The following is a 25,806-nucleotide window of genomic DNA, read 5'->3' on the forward strand; positions in this document are numbered from 1 at the left end:
TATTAATTTACTTAGCTACTACTAGCGGCATAATAGTAAAGTATAGATAAAGACTAATATTATAGTTAAGTAGCTATACTAGTTTAATTAGTAAGTTACTAGCTAAAAAGTCCTTTTACTAATAGATAACTTTTTAGCTTATATAGCTACTATAAAAGCTATTAAACTAAAGCCTCTATAAAATACTATTATCTACTAGCTTCTACTAAATACTATATTAAAGTATTAGCTACTAGATTAAGGTATTATCTATACTTAGAAAGCTTACTACTATAAGTACTAGCTACTATATATAGTTAATTAATTTAAGGCTAGTAGAAACCCTCTTAAAATAACTAATATCTTTAAAGCTATTTATTAGTCTATATAATTATAGTAGACTATTTTAGTAGATACTATAGCTAACTACTAGTACTACTTAATACTTATTTTAAGGCCTTCTATACTATAAGATAGTATAGAAATAGTAAGAGTAACCTCTAAAGTTAGTAGCCTTATAAGCTAGCTTTAGTAGTAGTAGCAAATTTAGTCTACTATATTAATTAATAGCTTTCTTAATCTAGCTAAGGAGGCTATCTAGAGCCTTATAGTAACTAAGTAGATAGAAAAGGAGATAGCTACTTAATTTAATCTATAAGAAGACTATAAAGAGAAGGAGAAGCTTAAAGAACTACTACCTATACTAATCTAATTAGCTATCGAAGCCTTAAGGCTTTTTTAACTATATAAAGAGTAGTAGAGTAAGGCTTTAGTACTAGTTATTAAGTAGCTAAGTAAGTATAAGGTAGTACTATAAGATCGAAGGAATAGAAGCCTTTATTAAGTATAAATAACTAGCTACTTTATATAGCGTATATAATACTAAGAACCTTTAATTAAACGATACTTACATTATAACGATATTAAAGCACTAGTTTAGTCCGATCGCTATAGCGAGGTAAGACTGTAGGCAATAATAACTTAGCAGGGTCTAGTACGGCAGGGCTAATCTTATCTGGCCAGCCAAGATTAGCATGCGGGGCCGGCGGACGGCTATCTCGCATCTCGCATGTGCCTAAAACACCCCAACAACGGAAGACACGCCTCATACGACAAGATTCAATTCGACGCACAACGGCTCGGGAACAAAGGCCCCGAACAGAGTCAGCGTTGACAGGCAGTGCCAAAGCACGGGTTCTAACACACGCTCGGGCTCAAACTCAAGACGTCAACGTCTATCCCATCGTGAGCTCACTGTCACCCGACGTCACAAGCTGCCACCATGCCCGAACGTACGTCTTCCTTCTCACCCGAGCCAGCAAAGTAAGAGCCTCAACTGACTCGCATGCGCCAAACAGAGAATGCCCTCCTAGCCCAGGTACCGCTTACTGTATCCCCATTCATCAACTTGCCTAAGGCCCCGACCCTACCACACAACTACGCCAGCCTGCCTTCCACATTACCACCCTCCATCCTTAACTCGGACGGTGATGACCCTTCTGCACCCCCAGCCTACGTGACCTCGGGCACTGGCTTTCGCGCCCACCCCTCGGCCATCATTTCCCAGAACAAAGCCCTCCGCGATCAACTCGACACCGCTGCCTCGGAAGCCCGAATCAAAATACGCGACTGGCGTGCCGCAATCGACGAGCGCGAGTTAGCTGAGAAGAGGAGGAAAGCTCCTGGCTGGTTGGACAGCGATGCCAAGATCCTCAGACCTGCGACTACGGCGCCGCCGCCGGATACAAAACCAGGCGCTAGTTTGTTGGATGCCGAGGATGATAACAACGATGCGTTGCGGCCGCAAGGGTCTGGGAACGACATGGGGTCGCAGATGGATCGTGCCTTTGGTTGAACAACTTCCTCTCTATCTCCACTTTGCTCCTCCATCTCGTCCTCCTACACACATGGGCACATACCTATCCACTGCTGCACGCGCGATCGATCAACGATAACTGCGTTGCACCGTAAGCGGCAACTCTTCTGGCCCTGGATCAGACATCCGTCCAGGCAGTGCTACGCAGACCTGCTCGACGTTGATTGCGCTGGTGGACGAGACATCAGGCTACGCCAATTCAGCCTCAATATTCTCCATAGACAGCCAGCCTTGGTGACTGAGAGCTGCGAATACGTGAAACATCAAGCTCACCGCTTGTGTTCATCAGCATAGGTACAGTAAAGCCCAGCTTGTATGCTCTGTAGGTTACGGTTCTCTGCTGGTCACAATACGAATCGAATTTACGCTACATATGTAACTCGTCTTTGCTTCTTCTACCGACACTCGTGGTTAACCTGTAGGACAGCGCAACGGCGCACAAGGGTTTGCAGGATCAGGGTCACAGCAGTGACGAGTATACATCATACTGAACAAGTGAGGCATGTCACTCTCGGACAGATTATGTAAATGTGACAGCGAGAAAAGGGTACATGTTAACGAGTGGACGAGATGGAATGTTAAGTGAGCAGACGCACAGCAAAAGAGAAGAGGTGGGCAGTATGCTACTGGATAGCAGCCAGAAATGTTGATGACAAGCCGAAATGGTGTAAAACCCTATGCACCTACAGCCAGCAAGGAGACAGGCAGACCATCATGCGAAGCTGAAGTATTAACAATGAAAACAAGAACTTTTTGGGTCGTCAACAATTTCGTCCACCTCATCAGTCTTGTCAGTGACCATTAGCCATGCAAATAGGACTGTCGACACTCATAGCCTCCTCTTCCAGGAGCGCCTCCAGTGCCTCGTTGACCTCGTCCTCTCGTACAATGACGTTACCCGTCCTGGCCGTGGACAAATAACTCATATTGAATGCACCCTCCCCCTGTCCTCCATCGCCCAATCTCTCCAACAAACGACCAGCAACACCGCAAATGATACCAGTACTTTCTTCAGGCAGCTTGCGCAAGTCAAAGACGATGGCGAAGTAAGCCTGATCATTTTGAAGCAGTATGCCTTCGCCAGAGTTAGGGAATTGGGATAGTAGTTCTTGGTCCAGAGTCAGAGATACAGTGTCCGTTTGTGTGAGGGTGATAGACATGAATCGTGGGTTGGTGAGCAGGGATTTGAGTATACCTAATTGGATTGCATCATGGATGTCTGCGCTGTCGCTGCGATAGCCGGCACACGAACGTAGTTCCAAGGCTTGGTTTACCACAGGCAGAATGTCGTTGCGGTGAAGAGTAGAAAAAGTTTTAGTTTGCCATTCGGCAACTGTGGCTGGTGGAGGTGTGCCGGGTGGTTGGAGGTCAAGTGAGGAAGAGCTGCTGCTGTTGCGGATGTGGGAGTGGAGCGGTGAAGAGACATTAGTCATGTTTGCCCCATGGCCATTAGATACGGGCTCGAAAGCAAAACCACGTTCCTCCAAGGCAGAGATGACTGTGGATTTGGCGTTGAATGGCACGAGCACAAAGTCACTGTAGTAACTTGTGATGAAGAAGATGGAGCTGAGTTCACTCATTAGTACTGGGCACATCAAGATCAGGGTCATTTGACTTACATTCCGGCGAGCGCAAGAGGTGCTGTTAGATCCAACACTCTTTGTCCGGCCTCCATACCTTCACCTCCGACTTGTAACACAACAAAGTCGTCATTGCTGATGATAACAGCTTGTTTCGCCTTTGCATCCAGTCTGTCGATCAATGGTACGAATAGCTCATCGACGAGGGGTCGTGGACAAACTATTGAGCACTCGATCGTTGTGACAGAAATATTGGTAAAGGAGTTTGGATATGCCCATTTCCTACGAGGCAGTCCATCCACCTCGTCCGTACTGTCCGTGAGGGTCAGTAGACGCAATATTGGTTGTATGAAGTGGCAATATAAGTGTAATGGGATGTGCACAATTGCTAGTTTGGTTTCCTGCACAAGAGAGTCGAGGTTAGTAAAGATAGACATAGGTGGTTTGCATTGAACGAAGAAAGTGGCCATTTGATGTACAGACAATCAAAACTAAAAAGCAGACTCCTGAATCTACTCAACCAAAAAGAGGAGCCAAGCACATATAGTCCCGTGTACAAGCGTGAGCACATCCAATAAATATGAAAAGGTAGACGTACCAGAAATTGGACTTGAGCGTTCAACAAGACCATGGATTGATCCATCATGGTGGAATTCCGACTGCGGGGTCGATGTTGATTTCGAGTGCTGATGAGCTGGACCTGGTATGCTGCTGCTGCTGCTCCGGCAATGCACCCGGGTGAAGCACGCTTCCGAATGAATGGATAGATGTGCAACAATGTTGAATGGAGTTGTAATATATTGAAGGAAGAATATCAAGAGTGGCAGGTCAGCGGTTGATGTGCTCCTGTCCGGCGGGCCAATGAGAGTAGTCGTTCTTGAAGTTCATAATCCGAGTCCAAAGATCAAGTACGGGAAAGGTTGGGGTCGTCCCCGAGGTAGGCAATGAATTTGAAGTCAAGGCGGACAAGAGCTCCAAGGACGATGAGAAGCAGTCCAGAATATATAACACGAGGCGGTTCAGAGCGGAGTAAGAGTACGTCCTCACGAGGTCGGTCCTGGCCGGTACTTTGCTAGCTCGAGTGGAGTATGTACTTTATGAGGAGAGACGACTGGTTTGAGAATCCTGCAAGTCTAAAGTCTCGAGTGTCACGACCTGAATTGTCGCAAAAAGGTGTCAATGCGTCGCAGAGCCTGCTGAAAGCACGCGGGTGTGCTGCTAATGCGGATGTGCGTGATCGAGCGGATCAATATGCGTGACTAGATCGAGTCGCAATCGATAATTAGGACGTGGGGGTGTGAAGCAGAACTTCCTGCGTTCACCGGATTCCCCGGATTGGTTTAGATTCTGCTGCACACGCGTATGGTCGTGTAGCGTGGAAGGTGTCACGCCGTAGGTATAGGAAAGAAATTTCGACTCGGTAGAGTCGATCTTTTCGTGACTTGTTCGGCGGAGACGGCCGAAGCGAACAAAGACGAGAGAAAAAGTAAGGCTCGAATTCGCGACGGATGTGGCTACTTCTTCTAATAGAGTACCACAATGAAATTCACTAATAGGTCGAGGCTGGTGGGAAGAGAAACCGTGTTATCTATCTCCTGCTATTTCCCTTAGTTTTGGCGTGACTCAGAGTGTAGCAGGACGGAGTTGTGTCGACAACAGAATCTCCGCTTGTTGCCGGCTCATAGCGAGGCTCCACCAAACTTTCAACAGTTGCGAGTTTCTTTCTCGTGAACCACAACTCACATCGAAACGGCGTCAATCTCCGTCTCCGTCTCGACGTCGTCGCATTGATTTCGGTATAGCCAGAAGCCAAGCGAAACACTTGTTCGCAGCCTGCAGCTTTCATGTCATCCTGCAACATCCGGCAGCAGGATTTGCACTTCGACAACAAGCATTGCTATCGCATCTCACGTCTCCACCTGGAGTTTCGCCTTTGTTAGCGCCAGCGGCAATAACAACATAGCCACGGGTCTACAGGATCCTGCAGGTTCAAGCCACAGATATGGCCAAGTGACTCTGGAACCTTGTACCTGCTTAGCTCCTTTAAGTATCGTTATTGCCATTTCGTTTGGCCACAGAGTCTGCAATTTGGGCGCCAGCTTCCGCCCTCGCCTGCTTTGATTGTGTTTGTAGATCCGAAATTCCCTGCGATGACGAATCTCGAGACATACTCTTGTGTTATCCATGCAACAAGATCCCACGCATGAGTTGCGACCCTTAGCTCGTTCCCGCTTTTGAGATGCATGCACGCACGCAGCACGCTGCACGGTGGCTGTTCGGCTCTCTGCTGCACGGGCGTCCTTGACGATATGCTCTGCGTGCTCTTATCTCTTGCACTGTGTACTGTACGCAATATCATTGATAAGCGGTAGTCAGCTCAACCATATCCGCCATGAATTGTGTGAGTGGAGAAAGGCGTAGGGCGTGCAAGGCAGAATATGATCTATCAATGTTCAGTCGCAAGTACAACAATCAATAATTGAGACTGATGTCAAAATCGATGTCGTGGCGCATTGCCAGATGACCCTGCACTGCTGTCAGGTTCTTGGCCTCCATTGTTGCCGTGCGGGAAGCTCAGGTACGCAAACCCTTTTCATCAAATCTATCCTTGCTCGGGACACGCCTCGCACCATGCATGGCGCATGTGCTCTGCAAGAGAGTCGCGCAAGAAGAGGAGTGCAGATCTGGAGTGGGGTGCTCGGAGTAGCAATTAAAACGCATGTCGGTTCAAGCAACTGGGACACTCAGCAGCCAGGAGCCACTCAGGCGGGCCTCGAACGCATTTGGCCATCATCCATCATGCCAAAGAGGACCAACTCGCATTCTTCAGGTGTCAGACGAATATGGCGAATCGAATGGACCAGGGCATCATCGTGCCATCCCACGCATTATGTACACCTGGTGACCTGGTACCTTTTTCGCATAACCGAAAGACGTCAGAGGTTATTCTGCACTAGTCACGCCCTCACCTTTCTAAAACATCAGACATGGACATGAATGCAAGCGCCCGCCTCGGATTAATGACAATCAGCTGTCAACGTGCCTGATAGTCGATCATTAATGATTGATTGTTATTTTCGTCAGGTAAGCACAGTTTACCTAGATTGACATGTTCGACGACGGGGAAAAGTCCTGTCTCCCCAAGTGCTATGAATTGTCACGGTATAGTCAGAGGAAAGCACCATCGCTCCTGAAGAACGTGATCTCGGCGAGAACTCTATCGACTATGGTCAGACGACTTTTGGATGGCGAAGAGATCAATCGCAACATTATGACGATTTTCAGCACACGAGAGAATAGTATCTGACAGAAGCTACAACCATATGGATATCTTCATCCTGGTCTTTTTGTTATATCTGCGAGGCAGCCCTAAGAATATCTACCGCGCACCCTGTAAAATCATGTTCGTCCTGCAACAATCAAAGGATGCTGCTCAAGATGCTGGAAGTCTTGTAACCGCGTTAAGTATCATTTTGCCAATACAACAGAACGTCTGTTCTCGTTGGAGGCAATTGTGACAACAGTCGGCCACTTTCATTCAGGAGGTATGCCATTGACTCTCTGCTTCTTATTCACAGCACATTGGCGCACAAGCTAGACAATACTCGGAGCGCAGTGAGTTCTGGCGGTAAACATAGTCACTTACATTTTCCGAAGGCCAACCCTATCCACTCCGTTCTCACACACCTCTTTCTTCTCATACTATATATATTTGGCTCAGATCGCACCACTCCTGTTCTTTCCTCCGTTGACCACTCCAACTCTTTTTCCTCCAACTCTTCTTGGCCTCCTAGATCAGATCACGCCTCCCCTCTATAACATACATCTACACCAAAGGTTATTCCTTCTGAAAATGCATTAAAATGATGTTGCTAACTGATATTGCAGCGAAACCATGTCCGCATTCACAGCTCGGCTTACCGCATCGCGCAAGACCACAACTTTCAGACAACCGCCCTGCGAAGATCTGGTGAGGTCGAGCCACGGAATCTCTCAACGCACATCTATGGATCCGCTCGACAAAGTGAGGGCACAGGCCTACCGCGACGCCTGCCGCGCAGCATACTTCGGCGTCGAAAAGGTCTACAAAGCGGAAGAATTCATCCAGGAGCTCGATGAGAAACTTACCGGAGGTCGAGTTGGCCAGATGACTGCTTTGACTGGCGGAGTGAAGATCTCGTGGAACAAGAGACTGACAGCCACGGCTGGCCTGGCCAAGTGCAAGCGTGGCATCCTGCATCGCATGTCCTCCGCCACCATCGAGTTGTCCGACAAACTCATTGATGACCAAGACCGCCTGCTCAACACTGTCGCTCACGAATTCTGTCACGTCGCCAACATCTTGATCAGTGGAGATCTTCGCTCCCACGGATCTGGTTTCAAGGAATGGGGCAGGAAATGCGAAGAAGTGTTCACCGATCTCGGTATCAAGGTTACAAGAACACACAACTACAAAGCCAAGTTTGAGTTCATCTGGACATGCACTGAGAAGCAATGTGGCGAAGAAATTGGCTACCATACCAAGAGACTTGACCCCAAGAAAGACAGATGTCGTCGTTGCGGTGGTGTCTTGATGCAGACAAACCCAGTTGCACGTGTTCTCAAGCCTCGCCGCGACTGGGACATTTGGGGATGAAGGTCGAAAAGATGATACGAAGCAAACTGGAAAACTTCAACGTAAGTCTAGCGACCACTGCGTTATCAAGCACTCATCGACTTACGCACTCTATTGAAACAGGCTTCTTATGTTTTCCCGAAACGCGGCATCAGCGAGATACAGCAGCATTACTCAAATTCAGAAGAACAAATTAGCGGCGGTGGATCAAGGGGAGTTTGTAAAAGGGCTTGCGAGGATGAGAGCACCACGACAACAGATTTCGACACGATAATGGGACCCTGAATACATAATGGACATTGCGGGCATGGTTTCGAGCCGTCCGATGGTCACACACTACATACAACACAAAATACAACCTTCAGAAAGATGAAGGAAAGATCAGAAGCCCTATTCTAGTAGAACAAACATGAACAAGCGTCCGCAATGTAGGTTTGATTGATCCTTAATGTGAAAAATGACTGATGAGATTCCTGCTCTTATCTCCACTTCCATTACTGCGTCTAGCGCACTACACACGTTTATCGTGGAGAGGGGTTTGGACACATGAATGCTAGTTTTGTTTCTAAGAGAATCGTTTTCATCTATCACTCAGCTCCAAGTCAGGTGCAACATCTGCATCTAAGTGGAAAGAAGTCAGAGGTCTCATCCGGTCTCAACTGCCCTTTTTGTGCGCGTAAAAAGCGCTCCTCTCCCAGCTTCAGCTGTCCTTTTTCTTGACTCAAGACACAACACTACTTTCTATGATGGCTTCCACTTCGGACACAACTTCATCAGCTCCGTGCACTGATCAACTCAAGGATAAGCAAGCATGGAGACGCAACGTGTGGAAACAGGACACAGTCGCGTAAGTCCCGATGTCACTTATCACAATGACCTCTTAGCTGATATGTCAGTCACCTTTTAAACAAGGACAACACAATCGTTGAACTCAAATCCAAAGAAAAGAAGACCCCAGAAATTCGCCGCGTTCACAAAGCATTGCTTTGCTTCTACTCGCCATACCATGACAGACTTCTAAACGGAGAGTTTGCTGAGGGCCTTGCGGCCCCCACTAAGCCTTTGGTCATCAACGCTGGTGCAAGTGTTCTGAAGCTTCTTCTTACATGGCTTTACACAGGACAAGTCAACATGGGCCTTCCAATAGAGGGAAACAATGACGGTGTTGAACAGTGGCATATTGGCACAGCTAAACTTTACATCTTTGCTGACGAACTCAACTGTGTCGCACTGCAACGTTCGATCATGTCAAAACTGGTAGAGAGCTGCAAGACCACACCGAGCTTAGTGGGGTTTGACACCATCGGACTCCTACGACGAGAAGAGGACGACGGTCGGATGAGAGACGAGAAACACAAAATAGATGTTCTCCAAGCACAAGTTCCTTGTTGAGCTCTTTGAGAGTAATACGTCAGCTGCAGAGGTGAATGGCATGTTTCTGCCAAAAGCAATGTTCACTTGGACTCATTGATCTACTTGGTTCATGAGAGTTTCCACACTTCGATTTAGAATGAAAAGGTGACTATAACAGCTCTTCTTGACCGATGTCACCGTCGTAGGACGAGGCAACAGCATCCACATATGTTCTCCAGTATCGATCTAACAATTCCTTGACATCCTCATAGATAGCAGGTGGTTGTACGTAACCGATACGAGTGGCCCATCTCCACCTCCAATCATCCGTGCCGTCTTGCTTGCACCAACATAGCCAGGAACCACCACCAGCACCACCTGACACTTCGCCCATGTCCAAGACGATAGAGGCCTCGTAGCCCAGAGTCCAGAGACCAGTGGATTGCTTCAACTGATCAGGGGAGAGCAAGGGATGTTTGAGCGATGCTAGTGGCGTTCGTAAACCACTGAACGCACAAGGAATCTGTGATTCAGTCATCGGCAAAGCGGGTCCTTGGAGCGAGTCTGTCAGTGCACAAAGCTGCTTGAAGTCTTCAGGAAGGGCCACAGGATCAGTGTCCAGAGAAGGTCGGTCTCGAAGGGTTGCTTCAATCTTGGTGAGAATCTGCAGACGTTCCTCCTCCGATAGAGGCGATCTTGTGCCATCCGTGATTAGCGCGAGAAAGTCGGCGCTGCTTCTGATGGCATTGGTCAGGCGATCAACGGCATTCTTTGGCCATTCTTCCGCGCGAACAATATCGAGCTCCTCAGGATCAGTGGTGTCCGGTGATATCTCGAGGATTTCGAACAATCTCGCGAGGCAATTTCGTCTTAGCTGCAGAACATGAGATCGATGAAGCTCGAAGGACGCGCGCAGGTCGGCATTGATGAGCTCGAGAGACATATCGGATGTCAGCAGGATGGATGCGAAGATGAATGAGTTCGGCGACCAACTTGCGAATTTGGCAGGAGCTTATATGTCTTAGTGACTGACTAAGCTTATTCAAGCATCTTGGCGTGACTCGCCATCTGTGTTGGAGGGTGGTGAACAACGTGCTATGTTAAGAGGGAAGTGCTACCGCCAAACGACCTACATTTAGGGGACACACCGTTGCAACCTTGGTGATCAGCACAAGCAGACCCATCATCTGCACCCCAATTGATATGTCAGATGCTCGTACAGGCACATGAATGCGAATGAGGGCAAAATCTGTAAATATGTAACATCAGGACGAGAAGACAGTATATATCTGTTGCCTCTAGAAGTACTCTAGAAATGGCAAAGGTAAGTTGATACTTTGGCAAGCTGTAAAACGTCTTGGATCTGTAGTTTAGCTAGTCTTCTAGCTTGATGCCTGCACTAAGCAGAAATTGATGGAAACCTATGGTGTACCCCATACTGAAACAGAAGAACGTCGTCCCTTGTGGAATAAGTGCGTTGACTCCCAAAGCCGGCTGAGGTATGATTTATGTATTGACTTGCTGCACGATCGACTTTTGAATCAACATGCGGTCAAGGTAATTGGGCTTGAGTAAAAGTGAGACACGAGATTCTCCGCTGTCACTTCCATCTTCGGCGCGCGTGCTGTTTGCAGACCCCGCTTGGTCGCACACGCACATCACAACACTTTGTTACACCAAAACAGTCAACTTTGTGTTTTGTTCGTTCCTTCCTTCCTCGACACCACATTCGCTCGCCATGGCTGCGCCACACGATTGGTCCAGTCATACATGGACCGAGCAAACTTTGATGTAAGTGCTTCTTCTCTTCCTTCTCAACATGCACATGTCCTATTGCGCATCGCTATAGAAATGCACAATGCTTTCCAGAAGAAAGACATGTCCATTGGGAGATACATGCTCGGCGCTTACACAACTGCAGGCGCATGATTGGCAGCAGCCAACAACAAGTCGAGATTCGTACCAACGAGCGCATGCCACAATCGTTCATGGTCCCTCGATCGCTGTTGCTTCACTACTGTCCGCAACTCCAGCCTTCTACTCTGCCAGGACAGCCATTTGTGCTGGAGACTAACCGACCAGTCTTGACGCTACTTTTCAGCTGGCTCTACACTGGAAAGATCGACTCTTCCGATTGGCATACCCTGACGGAGTTGTATTTCTTGGGAAATGCTGCTGGCTCCATTGCATTGAAGCGCTGTGCCATCACGCAACTCCAAAAAGCTTGTAGAAATGATCACAACAACCGCACTGATTTGTTCCATTATGAACACATTTCTGTGATCGAGGAGATGGTCGGTGCATCTTCTCCGCTATCTCGATATGTTGAAGACACGTACTTCAACCACTGGAGTCCCGAGGCTGTAAGTTAAACCAGAACTTGGCCAGACACCACGACTACCGCATGCGTTCTGGCGTTTCCGCTCAGTAAAGCGTGGTGTCGACACATCTGGTCTTTGATATCTTGCTAATAGCATCTTCACTACAGGATGACGATGACGGTGTCAAAGATGATCCATCGAACTATCCAAAATCGAGTTTGTTTTTCAAGAGATTGTTCCAGCGCTCGTTCAAGGAGCAAAAAGAAGGCGAGAACTGCACATGTTGTCATGCATATTGCAAGTACCACGACCACGAGAGTGATGCAGAACGCCTAGCAAGTAAGTTATCTTGCTATGTCCACAAGTTAAATGCTGACTATTCTCAGCATGTGGAATCTCATCGTCTCCAGTGAACCTCTCAGCCGATACTCCTACAGCCGCCACCGAGCCGGAAGCTGTGGCGCATAAATCTCGTAAGAGCAAAGCTGCTGTGCGCACATCACTCGACAACGTGCTTGCGTCAAAAATTGGCGACCTCTCTTCGCATGAGACCCGCGCTAGCACATCTCGTTCAGGAACACCAAAGGGGAAGGCGGCTGCTGGTGACACATGGCTCACAGTTCAGAGCCGTGCTCCTCTACACTATCCTCCTGAATATCATGGCTTGTTGACGTCTCTGCCTCAAGTCCAGACAATCAAGCCCTCTAACTGGTTGGAGATTGGTGTTGAGGCTGAGGGACTTGACCAGCTTCCGGAACCAGACAGAATCATCGCCGCTGCCATGAGCTGGAATGCTGAGGACTATGCACAAACGAAGTGCACATTCTTCAACCAGTACGATGCAGCCATCACAAATCGAAACCATTGGCTCAACACTCTCAGGTTCGGGGGCAGTAAGTCAAAGGAGAGGGCTGAACGACTTCTAGCCATGTGGGAGATCTTGGGATGGCTGAAGAGCTCTGAGGTGATCACCAACGCCAGGATGCAGAATCCAACTTCTTCAATGGCTTCCGCTTCTGAGCCTCGCAGTATGCCCGATCTGACAACAATTCGTCCGCGACTCTCGTTTCCTGGCAAATGGTCCGAAGAAGAAAAGGATGCTGTAGTCGCAATCATGAGGAACATCAACGCGGACGAAACATGCGCCGCATTGAGCAATCTCCAGCGTGCCGAAATATGCAGCAAGCGACTCGAGTCCGAATATGGTTACCGCCGTACCGAGAGAGCCGTTGAGTATCAGTGGTCCAGGATACAACAAGAGCCTGCTGGTGCAACCACAGTCGAAGCTCAGGATCAGACCATTCCTGATGATAATGAAAACCTGTTCGAAGAAACATGTAAGAAGCCGGGCTCATGGCCTTCTCAGGAACAAAAAGCGCTGCTTGAGATCATGAATGAACTCGAGAAGGCCAACAAGGATTCGACCCTCAAACAGCGTGCTGAGATGTGCATGTCGCTCCTCAAATCCCGCTTTGGGACTGAACGGACACTGCCAGCCATTACTGCTCGATACCACCGACTGCGAGGTAGAAAAGAGGCTGTCCAGTCTGACGACAGCACCAATACCGCCGCTGATAAGTCTGCGATCGATACCGCCAATGATGTGAGTAGTATCGCGAACAAGTCTCATTGGTCGGATCATGAGGATAGAGCCATGCTCAAAGTCTTCAAAGAGATCGAAGAAGACTCGAGTTTGTTGATCCTGGCTGAACGCGAGAAGGCCAAGGTATGCAGTGCTCGACTCCTTTCAAAGCATAACATCACGAGAACCCCCGACAGCATCAGAAAACGCTGTGAAAGGCTCAGCTCAGCTAGCACCTTGAAGAGAAAAGGAGGAGACGATGACTTGATTCCGATGCCGGACCAGAAGAAGCGTAGACAGGCAGAGTCTCGATTTGTCACTGAGCTGTTTGATGCTGGAGAGGAATGAATTGATCTTCTTTAGGTTTCGATGTCCGCGAAGGATTGCAGGACGTGGTGTATAACAAGGAGAACCAGGGCTAGATTGTGCACAACCTCCACTTGCTGAAGGCCTTAGACTGTAACTACAGCAATGTAGAATACTTTCCACAACAGACCGAGATACAAAGAGATAACATTGTTTTCGAGCGTTTCAATGGCCAAAGCTCTAGCCAGAAAGCAATTGTGCAATTCAGCAGCTTGCAATGTAGCTTGTCGTGGGAGAGGGGGAGTCGTTCGACTGCAACAGAATTCTACACAAGGGGTAGATGTATGAAAGCGTTTGCTCAGCACACTATGAGTACCACAGAATACTAGCCAGATCTGAAGAATTGTGTGTTCGGCAGCATGGCAGAGAATGTCACAAAGGAAGGAGAAGTAGATTTGTTTGTGGCATGATCGAAGAGTGCAGTACCCTTCCAGTATTTTTCCAAGAGATATCTTGTAGCTTGTTTGATGTGAAAACAGTCCTTCGTAAAAGAACAGCGGTGGTTGGGGGGAAGGAATGAAGAGAGGTGCTGCGCTTGGACCACGCATTGCGTCAGTTGATGGGGTGGGGGAAAAGAAAAAAGCGCAAAGAAAACAAAGAATTCCTTTTTATCTCCCTTTTATCTTCTCAGCACTTTTTTCTTTCACGCAGCAAGAGTGGATTATCAAACACGCTCGTTGTCAATCAAATCACAAACAAGCATTATTATATTTGATCTGGCTCTCGCCATCTTCCTGTTGTGAACTTCAAATCCATCACACACAAGACACAATTACCAGCATGAGTGACCACGACGAAAAAAGCTCGTCCTCTCCAATGAGCATGCCCGCGCAGAGCCCCATTACTGAACCCACCAACCACACCACCGACAACAACAACGATACAGCAGCATCACCCACACAAGCTCACTCAGCCAGTAAACGCAGCAGAGGCCGTCCACGCAAGTATCACACAGATGCCGAGCGCGAAGAAGCCAAACGCCGGTATCGCGAAAACCACAAGACCAAAGCCGCATCTGCTGGCGGGGTTGGGGGTGGAGCCAATGCCGCAAATGCCAGTGCTGCGGCTCTGAATGCCGCTGCTGCTGCTTCTTTCACGCCTATCCAACCTGCAGCTAAGCAGCAAGATATCGATGAGTTGTGGGAGGCTATTCGTGCATTGCAGGGTGAAGTTGAGAGGTTGAAGGCGGAGTCAATGCAGAGGGATGCCGCTGCCGCTGCCGCTTTGCCCGGTCAGAAGCGCAGAAAGGTGTGAGATCAAGACACATTTCTCTGCGAGACGTTTCACGAAAACATCACGACATCGACAACGAAGAGTAAGTCGAATCACAGCCTCGAAATTGTGATACAGAACTTTCAGCTGACAGGTTCCCAGCATATGGAAAAGCAGATTATTGGTCCCATACTACCAGGAGCTCTTACTGAAATGCTCTCATTTCTGGGTGTCTCGCATCGACAACCAAAATGCTATCCTCGCACCTGTCGCCCTCGATCAAGCTGAGCTCATTGGCTGCTGCCATACTTTTCACGTTTCACTGCGTCGTGTCACCAAGGACTCGACATTTTTTCTGAAATTTTTACATTTCGCGAATAACGAAAGGAACCATGATTTTGAGGGTTGGGATCTGGAGTTGCTGGTGGGAAGGTGCGGAAGGTTTCTTTTTGGACGCTTAGCGATGGGCATCCAGTTGTTGCTACTTGATCGAACACGATTCTTTGATTTTGTTATCTAATACAGTTCGTCCATCTGCTACTCAATACGAACATTGTCTTGAAGCAGATTTGAACCGAACTCTGAAAGACATGAGACAAATGAAGTTGGAATGATGCTCTATTGCTTGGGTCCTGCCCTTTATATCTAGCCGTTTTTATACCACGCCGCAAACTGCAAGAAAAGCATATCCCGAGAACGCCACTCTATATAAAATTCGTGAAGTAGAAAAACAAAACCTAAACCTTCTAGCATTTCTCGCTAGCAAGACTCTTGAGAACAGACTGGTAGTGCTGACCAGTGGCAGTAAGCTGAGGAGGCCAGTCGTTGGTCATCAGGTTCCAGACACCAGGAACACCTTCGCCGTTGTTCGCACCATAGGCGATAACATTGTCGTTGCCCTCGAAGTACTGAACCATGCCATCAATGAAAGAGTTCACAGTATCTTGGTCGCCGCAAGAGCTCCAGTTTTGGTCGTTGACGCAAGTGAATTCGCTGACCCAGACGGGCTTGCCGAACTTACTGACGTAATACTCGACTACCTTGATGCCTTCAGCGACAGTGGGTTTGTTCACGTGGATGCTGGTGACATCCCAAGTGACGCCTTGAGCCGCGAAGTTGGTGAGCCAAGTTTGATCGAGCTGTGTGCACATGGGTGGCGAGCCAAGTGCAATGCCGCGGTTGCGGAGAGGCTTGATGTATTGATTCCACTTCTCAACACCGACAGTAACATTGGTGATGTGGCTGGAGGAAGGACAGTCGCAGTCCGGCTCGTAGAAGCCGAAGAAGACATTGGGATGTGTCTCTCCGCTTGTCACGTACTCGGTGAAGTTTCCAAGACGCCACTCGTCAACTGGGCCATCAGGGTTGTTTGTCAGACATTGGTCGCCCTTGCCCCAGAGCATGGGTGCACCGACCACAGTGTGGGTCGAAGCATCAAAGTTAGGAGCGACGGGTTCGTAGTTGCTGTACCACGAGATATAGGGCATCCACTGTTGTTTGAATACATCAGTAGTCTCGATGCTAGGGAAGCCAGAAAGTCCGGCCTTGAAAGCAAGACTCATGCTCGATCCACTCGAAGTTGCTGCCTTGGTAGAGGAAGTCTGTGTGGAGCTCTTGATCGTGGATGAGCTCTTGGAAACTGGCTTGGTCGAACTGCTAGATGCTTTGCTGGAAGAGGCCTTGGAGGTCGAGGAGACCTTCGAGGAAGACTTCGAGCTACTCTTGATGGAGCTGCTGGTAGCCTTTGAAGAGGTTTTGAGCGAAGATGATGCGGGTCGGGTCGAGGTCTTGATAGTAGTGCTGGTTTTGCTACTGCTGCTGCTGTGCAGAGCCTGGTGACGTTGGAGTCCAAAACCACGCTCTCCATGCACCGCAGCGGAGCCAATAGAGGCCAGAGAAAAGGCAGACAACAGGATGGTGCTCTTCATCTTTGGTTTGGTATCGTAAAGAATGGTAGTGTAGTAGAGAGTGGAATGTACGAGACTTGCTCGGACAATGGAATGAGCGAAGTTATAAGAGCAATCTGTGGAAAAGAAAGGTGCAAGAGAGATGATGAATTAAGGAAAGGATCATGACAAAGATATAGATGATCTTGACTGATAGACATGGTGGAAGAAAACGTCTTTCTCTCCTTTACAGGCATTTACTTACGTTCTGGTCGAATCCAACGTTGAAGTCCCCCAGCTACCGCGAAACGGCGCGTCGCCACTACAACCCGCGTTGTTTCAGAGACCGTGGAGTATGAAGAGAGTAAAGGGCACCTGCATAGTGGTGGAGTAGGTACGAAAATATTGTACCACAGATTTCAGGGCCTGCGCGTCCCTATGCGATGAAATTTGTGATTCTGAGCCGTGGCTGCAGCCAGACAGTTGTCCGGGCCTTGGCTCCAGGTTAGAGTAGGCATTCACAGACTCAAAGGATTTGAATGATCTGGCCCGGGTTTTTTGGAGACATTCTGGACCTGTTTAAGATCTTGAGACACCAATAAAGGTACAGTTCATCCGTGATCGACGGCGGTAAGTGGTATGCCATGTGGTTGTGTGAGTGGAGGCGCACCAGCGGATGCAGTGTCGTTTGGTGGAAAGCGGTTAGGCGAACATCCTCTAGCGACAGAGATAAGATAAACGGCTGGAGCGTATCTGGACTCCCGAATCGAGACGACCGCTTGTCATCATTTTCGTAAGCTTCACAACTACCAAGTTGCAATTAATGGTCTTGAAAGAATTGTTTTGAGCTACGAGTAACTTATGATAAGATGTTCAGCAGATGCGGTGGAACGAAGGAGCCGGGAAAGGTCAAATCCAGAAAACCGGACGAAGCAGCAAAAGTGGTCTGTGCTCGATATGTCATAATCACATGGAAGCCGAAATCAAGAGCTCGCAAGACCTGAACTTGACATATTCATCATCAAACTTGAGACCTGGGCGCCATCTCTACACGACTGCATCTACTTGAGTCGACATCGACCACCTGATACTTTGACTAGTGAATTTGTCAACTTTCTCATCTCCACACGACCGCAAGCATGGCCGCGTCGATCCCCTCCACAATGAGAGCTTCACAATGGACTTCCATTCAGGGCACTATCGAGAAGAGTCTCAGAGTGAACAACAATGCAGCCTTGCCAAAGTCTGCAAATTCGCTCGCCAAGGACCAGACTCTCGTCAAGGTTCACTATGCCGCTCTCAACCCCGTCGACTACAAGCTGCCAGAAGCTCCCATTGTCGGCAACTTGGCTATCTCCAAGCCAGCATCACCTTGTATGGACTTCGCTGGCGTAGTCGTGAAGACCACGAGAAGCGATTTGCAGCCTGGTCAAGCCGTTTTCGGCAAGACGGAGCCTCCTCTTTTCGGTGCTATGGCCGAGTACCTGGTCGCTGGCCGTGATGGAACTATCGCTCTTCCTGATGGCGTCAGATCCGAGGATGCCGCCTGCGTTGGTGTCGCTGGTTTGACCGCCTATCAATGCATCGTCCCCAATGTCAAGGCTGGAGACAAGATTTTCATCAACGGTGGATCAGGAGGCACTGGCTCTTTCGGTATCCAATTTGCCAAGGCCATGGGTTGTGAGGTCACAACGACATGCTCTGGACCAAATGTGGAACTCTGCAAGAGCCTGGGCGCCGACGAGGTAATCGATTACCGAACTCAAGACGTCCATGAGATATTCCTACGCAGTGGTAGGCGCTTCGATCTCATCGTCGACTTTGTCGGCTCTCCAGAGCTGTATTGGCAGGCTCACGACTGGTCCAAGGAAGGTGCGAAGGTCGTCAACGTTGGAGCAACTATGAGCATGGACTTCTTCCGTCGCCTACTACCCATCTTCCTCCTGCCAAGATTTCTAGGAGGCGGTAAGATGAAGTACGAATTTCTTACATGTCACGCTAAAGAAGCCGACTTCAAGCAAATTGGACAGTGGATGGCCGAAGGGAAGGTCAAGCCTGTCATCGCTGAGATATTCAGTCTTGAAGACGTACCGAAGGCTTTCGAAACACTCAAGACTGGCCGTGTCCGTGGCAAGTTGGTTGTCAAAGTTTCGAATGAGTAAGATGTGTTCACACTTCGATCAGTGATAACTAATCGTTTCTGCCGTTCTCGACCTTCTGTACCTAGTTTGATGCTCTTAATATTCAAGATCACTGTCCACCTATAGTCGCTAGATCATAGATTGTTAGTGAATGGCTCACGGCAAAGAATCATCGAGCACTGCCGGTCCTGTGAAAATGTGATGGCATTTTCTGGAAAAATGACCTGAGATCATGATTGGGTGCAGACACAAGCGGGGGGGAACACAGACGATCGACCCGCGACGCGGGCTCTTTCTATCATTCGCGCAACATCCTCAGGCGGTCGCAAGATAGGCCGCTTGGCTTTGCGCAAAGTGATCACTATCGAGGGAACAAGCACCAAAATATCTTGCGGGAGTGTAGTCTCAAGTGTATGCTTGGTGTGTCCGGCCGTTCCTAAGCACACCAGGTCACGCTGCGTTGGCAGTTGGGATCGGTCATGCACCTCGCTGTTTCTGATGTTCCTGCCATGTCACGACGGACCTCTCAGATGCGTTACCAGAAATGTTGCAACAGGAATGCTTGATCTCGAGGTGCCTTGATAGGCTACACAACTCCTGCATGCCACGCCACTTGCCCGGGGCATGAGAGCTCGTGATGCAGGCTCTCGCCCTGGCACCCACACTTCATCATCCAAAGCTGACGCTTCGAGCTTCTCGCTGATGCTCCACCCTCCATGTTTTTTCGGCTCGCCGTGGTCAGCAACTGACAGCGCTGCGATCGGTGCTACGAGTTTTGTCCTTACGACTGGAATGCCTCGTTGCTTCACGGCATCCCGTTGATCAAGAAGGCATTTGATCCTTCCGAATTTTCTACTTACTCAGTTCGTACGTATCGATCATGTCCGGACAATTCCTTCTACTCCACAACCAATCGGTAGCTTGCATCATTCTGTACTAATCACAAGCTGCTGTTGAATGAGCTGGCATCTATCCGGCGTCCACGATACGACAGCAGCTAACCATTCTTCACTACAGCAGTGTCGTGGCTCTTTAACTACCTTGAGATCCTTCATCGTCTGGGTGTTTACCGTACAATATAACGCGTTTCACAATGTTACAATAGTATTCCATCACCATCACAAAAAACCGTCTGCCATCAGATTGGAGTGTTAGTAGAAGAAGCCTTCAACATGGCACAACGAGAAGACTCACCAAGGACAACTATGGCTGAGCTGGCTTACCTCAGGCGTTTGCAGAAATACCAAAAGCGCAAAAGCGACTCCATTGAGCACCGACTGCACCGGCTAGGAATATCTTGCGAGGCCAGGAACCGGATGGTTGAAGGCGCGAAGGGTCTACGATACGAACTCACCGAGTCAATCCAATCTGGGAACCGGAGCAAGTTTTCCATTCTCTTCGACGCCTTTCACATTTTCAGGCAGGCATGTAACGAATGGGACACGCAGTCTCCTCTACCCAAGGATGTGAACAATCATACGCCGGACTACCGAAGTGGTTATTTTCTGGATGGCGTGTCGCCGGGTACTCGTGAGACCTTACTAACGTTTCTATCTCGTGTCTCTTTTGATCCGTTCTTCCTTCTCGACCGTCTTTTAGGACTTCCAGATTTCGCCTTCGCAACTCTATCCAGGCCATATTGTCAAAGTTTGACCGGAGCCTCAATCTTCGGTAACCATCTCAAGCAACCATCAGACAGGACCGAGCATGAGGATACGAAACGGTTCTTGGACTTTTCCCGGTCAGATGTCCTTGGCCTGCTACTGAAATTGATCCCTACGGATGGGCACACCCGTGATGAATCACTTTCGAGTGCTTGGGGAATCATCTGTGCTGGTCTCTTGTCCTACCAGAAGGCAGGAAGTGACAAGTTTGTGATCGCTGTCATGAACGCGCACCTTGGACAGCTGGACAATACGGCTCGTCATTACCTTGACACTTGGCTTTTGGAGACAATGAGAGACGGAGACTTTATTCTTTACCACGCAGATCGGCGTGCGTTCCGGAACAAGGTCCAACCTTCCTCGGGCCTTCCTAATGATGATGCAAAGGCCGTTGATGACTTCTTTGCTACAGCGATCGAGAAATTGCTCTCCCTCCTCAAGGACAATCAGCTAACAAGACTTATCCCAAACAGTGTCTTAAGCTTGGCAAAGTCCATTGTTGCAAGACTGGACCCCTCTTCTCAGCAGCAACAAGCAGCTCCGTACTTCTTATGTACTCGTTGGCTCTTTGCGTCATATTTGTCGTCACTAATAACAAGTCCAGAGGTGAGTAAGAGAAACAGAATATACCCGCTCCGAACTCATTGTGTCTACAGAGCCATGGTCTATTGCTCTCTCATCACATATCGTCAACTGTTCGTCAGCGGATACTACATGAACTAGCACTTCGTACCCGAGAAGTTATGGAGGGTGTTGCCTACTCATGGTACGTAAGGCCTACCCTTCCTGCACATTGATCTTATATGTTACAGGAAACAAACTTCTCCCATCTTGCCCCACCTCATAGAGAAAATCGAAACCATCGTAGACCTCTTCCGACTGGGTCCACTGGAATCAGTATCCGTTCCGGATACCAGGAATCTAGGTAGTAACATTCCAGGCAGCAGTTCCTGCTACAACAGACAAATTATGCTTTGCGCTTCGGAAGTGGTCAACGCGATTCACTCTCTCTATCCAGAGAATAGTCACGATCTTTGCAGTGGTTTCCTCATCCTCCGTGGCTCAACTCTGAGGTCCTCCGCATCCTCCGTGTCCGGATTGTCTCTTTTCCAAACTATGTCTCCCTCAGAACCTACCTCACCAAGGAATGGTCGTTGCGATGTTGTCCCTGAGGTAGGTACACCTACTGGTTTCTCTGTACCTAGTGCGGCGCCAATGGGACGCTCTCAGGACCATGCATTTTTGTCTGCCGGAGACAGCTTTAGCCATAGACTCAGAGAAGCTTGCATTGAATTGGCTGTGTCTACTGGCGGTCACTCCGACATGGAAAGGTGTGATTTGTTTTCCGAGCAATGGACATGTCTCGAGACGTGTATCAATCACGGCACAACATCCTGGATCGACTACGCTAGTCACCAGGTCGATTACGATGGACTGAAGATGGACTTTTCCCCGGAGCAACCTATTGATTCTGAAACATTTGGCTTCCTAAGCACTGGCATCGTCACCCTCTTGGATGGGTTCTCCTCCGTGGCCACCTTGAACACTGTAACCACGCCCAAGGATGATCATTCGGTGCATTTCTCGTTATTGAATCAGTTCGAGAGCGCGAGAGCGAGTTGTTACCACCAAGGAGATTTTGCTCAGGCCCATCTATTCTTCCGCTTGGCCAAGACGACTACCTCACTCTCTCCTGCATTGACATCGCAGATTATTCAGGCTGTTGCAGAGGAGTTTCATCACTCTATCGATATCTGTCGCCTCAAGATTCAAAAAGGAGAAGCTCAGATTGAGAGAATCAATGACAGAATCAATTCGCAGCAAGCCGAGATACGATCACTTTCGTATATCAACGACCGACTACGAGAGAAAATGTGGTACACTGCTGACATCCAACGAGCAGGTCACTATGAAGAATTGCGTAAAGTAGTGACAGCACTACGGGTCATGGCGTCAACAAGTCGCCCGAAAACAGACAAGAAGAAACCTCTTCTCAGGCATCGAAGTGCATCAAAGTCTTTGAACCAAAATGTACAACTGAAAGCAGAAGCAGCAACACTTGAGCTAATTTCCGCTCCAGTTGAAAGAGGTGGCACAAACAAGCTCAGTGACACCCAGATTGATATGACCATGCGTTGGATGCAAGCTCGCGGTGTGGAGAGAGTCTGCAGGGCCGAAGGACGGATACATCGTTTTTGTTCTGAGCTTACCAGATGCATCGACCATTTCGTAGGTCAAAGCATCGTCGAAAACCCGATACTGTGGTCGAGTCAGCTCTTCGAGAACCAGAAGACCTTGTCTGATCAATGTTATAGCAGAGTTGGTACACCCAATTCTGAACTTGGCGCATTGACCAAGCTTCGATCTATGTACGACAATAATGTGTCTGGGTCATATGAGGCTTGTGCTTCGTCTCAATGGAGTCGATTTACTACTTCATCACGGACCACAATGCACTCGAACCTTACTGCCAGAAGTATAAGTCCAAAGTCCATCCCGCACGACTATTTTGGCTGTCGAAGTCCCACTCTTACTCATAAATCATCTGGCACTTTATGGTCAAGCTTCAGTGCAGGACCACAATCTCCGTCAAGTGCTACGAGCTTTCCGTCAAGGGCTTTATCACCCATGTCAACTGGACGACCGCTGTCTCGCCACTCATGCTTGCAGCAGAGTCAAGCTTCTTTCCTGGACGAGCTGAAGCAAAACTTGACCAGCTTGCTACTGAGTGACTTCCACGACCTATTTCGCTCGGGAAGTGAGACGGACAAAGCTATGCGCAAGATGCTCAAGCTCAGATTACCGTGTGGTGTTCTACCATCAGATGAGACGGAGCACAAACGCGATGTCTCTCAATTGTCATTCGATTTTGATCAGGTATTCCGCATGCTTTTGAGACGTTTCGAGTTACAAGCCAGCCCCTATGCCAAACTTGACATTCTTCTTGAGCTTCAATCCATGCTCAAGGCGTATAGGGTGGACCGCGGACTGGAAGATGTGAACAATGCATCACAATCCGACGCCATTCTGTTTGCTCAACGTAGACCTAGTCTTCGAATCGATACTTCGAGCGCTCCCAGAACAGCTTTGGGCCACGATAGTACCATACTGAGCTTTCGCCAACTTTTCCAAGACCCGCAGTTAAGGCCCAAGACTTTGTTCCGCGACTTGCAGTATATTGCCTCACTTGTCCCGCTCAATATCCTCGACAGCACGCCTCGTGGCCGTGCCTTCTGGAACGCCACCATTGCCGCCCTCGACCTGAAAGAAGAGATCTGCCAAAGCATGATCGAGACAGCCGACCAAATCATCCAACACCACACTTTTAACCGCGGCCACTCGCGTGTGACCTCTGCCGCACAAGCAAAACGCGATGCCGCTGCCTTCTCCCCACCTACTCCTCAACCTAGCGATCCCTCGGTTGCAGACTTGAGTATGAGTGATGCAGCAATGTTGCTGCAACTAACAGCCAAGGAAGGCATTCCTGCTGCCCAGCGCGAGCTTGCAACACTCTACCTCACAAACCCAGACCTTCTCGGTATCTGTTTGCCGCCATTTTCGAAGGTCAAGGATGTGTTTAAAGATGTGGACAAGGATCGAGAGGCGGCTAGTGAGAGATATGATCCTGTGGCCATGGCTGTTGCGCGGCATTGGATGGAGCTGAGTGCGAAAGGTGGAGATGAACATGCGGTGGGGGTTCTGAGGGTCAAGGATGAGTTTGATAGAATTCCTTGAGAGTAGTCCAGAAGTGGCGATGGTGGGTGCTGAAATACATTGGCGTTGTGTTGCTGGTCAACACTCGCTGCTAATATCGCTTTTGGTTGTCATAGTAAGTGCATGGATGGTAGTGCTTTCCTTCATAGACTGACTTGGATTCTAGGTTTCTGTTTTCGGCTGAGAAGCGACGTCAGCCATATCAAATCTCCCTTCCTTCTTGTAGCTTCTGTATGCAGCTGTTCTTCAGCTCCTTCCTCCATTGCTTCATGATCATCGTGGTGACTTGTCAAGATCGTTGTCTTAGACCTGCAACCTTCATGTGTAGCCACTTGCCAACAAGCCCTGCTCTAGTAGGAAAAGCAGTGATGATTACATGGTTCCTACTCATTCTGTTGGTATAGTGCATATAGCATCTTCAAAGTGACCAGAGAATCGCCCAACTTGGGGTTTCCGATAAGCAAAACCACTCACTTTCTCACTCACCTTATATACCAGCGCCATCGCCTCTCTCACACCAGCCACCATCGCTTTACCGACAAGCGGTGGATTGGCCCAGCGGTCTCACGCCAACAAAGTTGTTGGCGACCCCCGCTGGAAGGTCACTGGTTCGATTCTCAGAGTCGGACTATAAAAATGTCAGAGCCCCTTGAGGCTCTGACCTTGAAATGAAACCAGGTTCAAATGGTGGCTTTCTCCCCGCTGATGAGCTTTCTACAACTGAGCCCTGGTGGCGGGGATTTGTTTTGCTATTTTGTGGTCAATATGGTTTCATGATTTGAGGACCTGTGTTTGTCCTCTCTGAATTTGTTCAGTCAGCATCCTCCTCGCTAGTCGCTGCAAGGAAGCTCGTGCCTTTAGAAGGCAATCTTTCTTTCATTTCTCCCAGTTCTGGTAGCAGGATATGCCATAGGCATGATGTCCAATGTTCATGACTGAACTCAGGGCCACGTCAGTCGTCCCGAAGCTTCCTTTTTTTTCTATTCCCAAACGTACAACATCTGCTTCCGGCTCCTTCCTTGATTGCTCCGTAATCGCGATAATGACATCCAAATATCATTTGATCCAATACCACGCCACTTTCGTATGATCGCACATGACGCTGTGATCTCGCCATCACTGTTCAGCAAGGTAATGCTATCTGACTCTGACGCGTCCTCCCCATGTGCAAGAGTCAGCCACAATAATGTAGCTATAGAAATGCATAATTCTTTTCTGAAGAATGTGGTCTCCACCGATAAAGCCCTATTAGAGGCTGGCTATCTCAATGGCTAGATTTGGATTTTGATTGCAATTATGCATTTTTATAGCTTATTGTATCCCTTATTTATCCGAATGAAGAAGAGTTAATTGCAAAGTCGTGACTGTCTTTAGCACATGGGGAGGGTATAGCGGTATATCAGATATGAGTGAATAAGGAGAACGAGGTGGACGATCCAAGATTGTGAAGAAAATGAGTTTCGAATATAGGGGTATCTCAAAGAAGTCTATCAAAGTCTAACTGTCTAAATATGCAT

General features: G+C 48.5%; 10 protein-coding genes across 10 annotated transcripts; 7 read left to right on the plus strand and 3 right to left on the minus strand.

Moving 5' to 3' along the window:
• Window positions 1–1,324: 1,324 nt before the first annotated feature.
• M437DRAFT_52391 (uncharacterized protein) lies at window positions 1,325–1,834 on the plus strand (the record flags this gene model as incomplete). The annotated part of the gene is made up of 1 exon (XM_041022344.1): window positions 1,325–1,834. One exon carries the CDS (start codon window positions 1,325–1,327, stop codon window positions 1,832–1,834), a length of 510 nt encoding a protein of 169 aa, XP_040878139.1.
• An 812-nt stretch (window positions 1,835–2,646) lies between these two features.
• On the minus strand, window positions 2,647–4,081 carry M437DRAFT_86012 (uncharacterized protein; the record flags this gene model as incomplete). The annotated part of the gene is made up of 3 exons (XM_041028383.1): window positions 2,647–3,421; window positions 3,475–3,836; window positions 4,034–4,081. 3 exons carry the CDS (start codon window positions 4,079–4,081, stop codon window positions 2,647–2,649), a joined length of 1,185 nt encoding a protein of 394 aa, XP_040878140.1.
• A 3,360-nt stretch (window positions 4,082–7,441) lies between these two features.
• M437DRAFT_52541 (uncharacterized protein) lies at window positions 7,442–8,071 on the plus strand (the record flags this gene model as incomplete). The annotated part of the gene is made up of 1 exon (XM_041022375.1): window positions 7,442–8,071. One exon carries the CDS (start codon window positions 7,442–7,444, stop codon window positions 8,069–8,071), a length of 630 nt encoding a protein of 209 aa, XP_040878141.1.
• A 725-nt stretch (window positions 8,072–8,796) lies between these two features.
• M437DRAFT_86014 (uncharacterized protein) lies at window positions 8,797–9,442 on the plus strand (the record flags this gene model as incomplete). The annotated part of the gene is made up of 2 exons (XM_041028384.1): window positions 8,797–8,897; window positions 8,947–9,442. The coding sequence occupies 2 exons, from the start codon at window positions 8,797–8,799 to the stop codon at window positions 9,440–9,442; spliced, it is 597 nt and encodes a 198-aa protein (XP_040878142.1).
• A 130-nt stretch (window positions 9,443–9,572) lies between these two features.
• M437DRAFT_67499 (uncharacterized protein) lies at window positions 9,573–10,346 on the minus strand (the record flags this gene model as incomplete). The annotated part of the gene is made up of 1 exon (XM_041024950.1): window positions 9,573–10,346. The coding sequence occupies one exon, from the start codon at window positions 10,344–10,346 to the stop codon at window positions 9,573–9,575; it is 774 nt and encodes a 257-aa protein (XP_040878143.1).
• Window positions 10,347–11,141: 795 nt separating this feature from the next.
• On the plus strand, window positions 11,142–13,654 carry M437DRAFT_86016 (uncharacterized protein; the record flags this gene model as incomplete). Its single annotated transcript, XM_041028385.1, has 4 exons — window positions 11,142–11,194; window positions 11,325–11,766; window positions 11,892–12,063; window positions 12,111–13,654. The coding sequence occupies 4 exons, from the start codon at window positions 11,142–11,144 to the stop codon at window positions 13,652–13,654; spliced, it is 2,211 nt and encodes a 736-aa protein (XP_040878144.1).
• Window positions 13,655–14,452: 798 nt separating this feature from the next.
• Window positions 14,453–15,404, plus strand: M437DRAFT_67501 (uncharacterized protein; the record flags this gene model as incomplete). The annotated part of the gene is made up of 2 exons (XM_041024951.1): window positions 14,453–14,920; window positions 15,039–15,404. The coding sequence occupies 2 exons, from the start codon at window positions 14,453–14,455 to the stop codon at window positions 15,402–15,404; spliced, it is 834 nt and encodes a 277-aa protein (XP_040878145.1).
• A 226-nt stretch (window positions 15,405–15,630) lies between these two features.
• Window positions 15,631–16,812, minus strand: M437DRAFT_86018 (uncharacterized protein; the record flags this gene model as incomplete). The annotated part of the gene is made up of 1 exon (XM_041028386.1): window positions 15,631–16,812. The coding sequence occupies one exon, from the start codon at window positions 16,810–16,812 to the stop codon at window positions 15,631–15,633; it is 1,182 nt and encodes a 393-aa protein (XP_040878146.1).
• Window positions 16,813–17,933: 1,121 nt separating this feature from the next.
• Window positions 17,934–18,932, plus strand: M437DRAFT_86019 (NAD(P)-binding protein; the record flags this gene model as incomplete). Its single annotated transcript, XM_041028387.1, has 1 exon — window positions 17,934–18,932. The coding sequence occupies one exon, from the start codon at window positions 17,934–17,936 to the stop codon at window positions 18,930–18,932; it is 999 nt and encodes a 332-aa protein (XP_040878147.1).
• Window positions 18,933–20,083: 1,151 nt separating this feature from the next.
• On the plus strand, window positions 20,084–24,310 carry M437DRAFT_52529 (uncharacterized protein; the record flags this gene model as incomplete). Its single annotated transcript, XM_041022372.1, has 3 exons — window positions 20,084–21,181; window positions 21,232–21,341; window positions 21,388–24,310. The coding sequence occupies 3 exons, from the start codon at window positions 20,084–20,086 to the stop codon at window positions 24,308–24,310; spliced, it is 4,131 nt and encodes a 1,376-aa protein (XP_040878148.1).
• Window positions 24,311–25,806: the final 1,496 nt, after the last annotated feature.

Source organism: Aureobasidium melanogenum (assembly GCF_000721775.1).
Source record: "Aureobasidium melanogenum CBS 110374 unplaced genomic scaffold scaffold_16, whole genome shotgun sequence".
NCBI classification, from domain to species: domain Eukaryota; kingdom Fungi; phylum Ascomycota; class Dothideomycetes; order Dothideales; family Saccotheciaceae; genus Aureobasidium; species Aureobasidium melanogenum.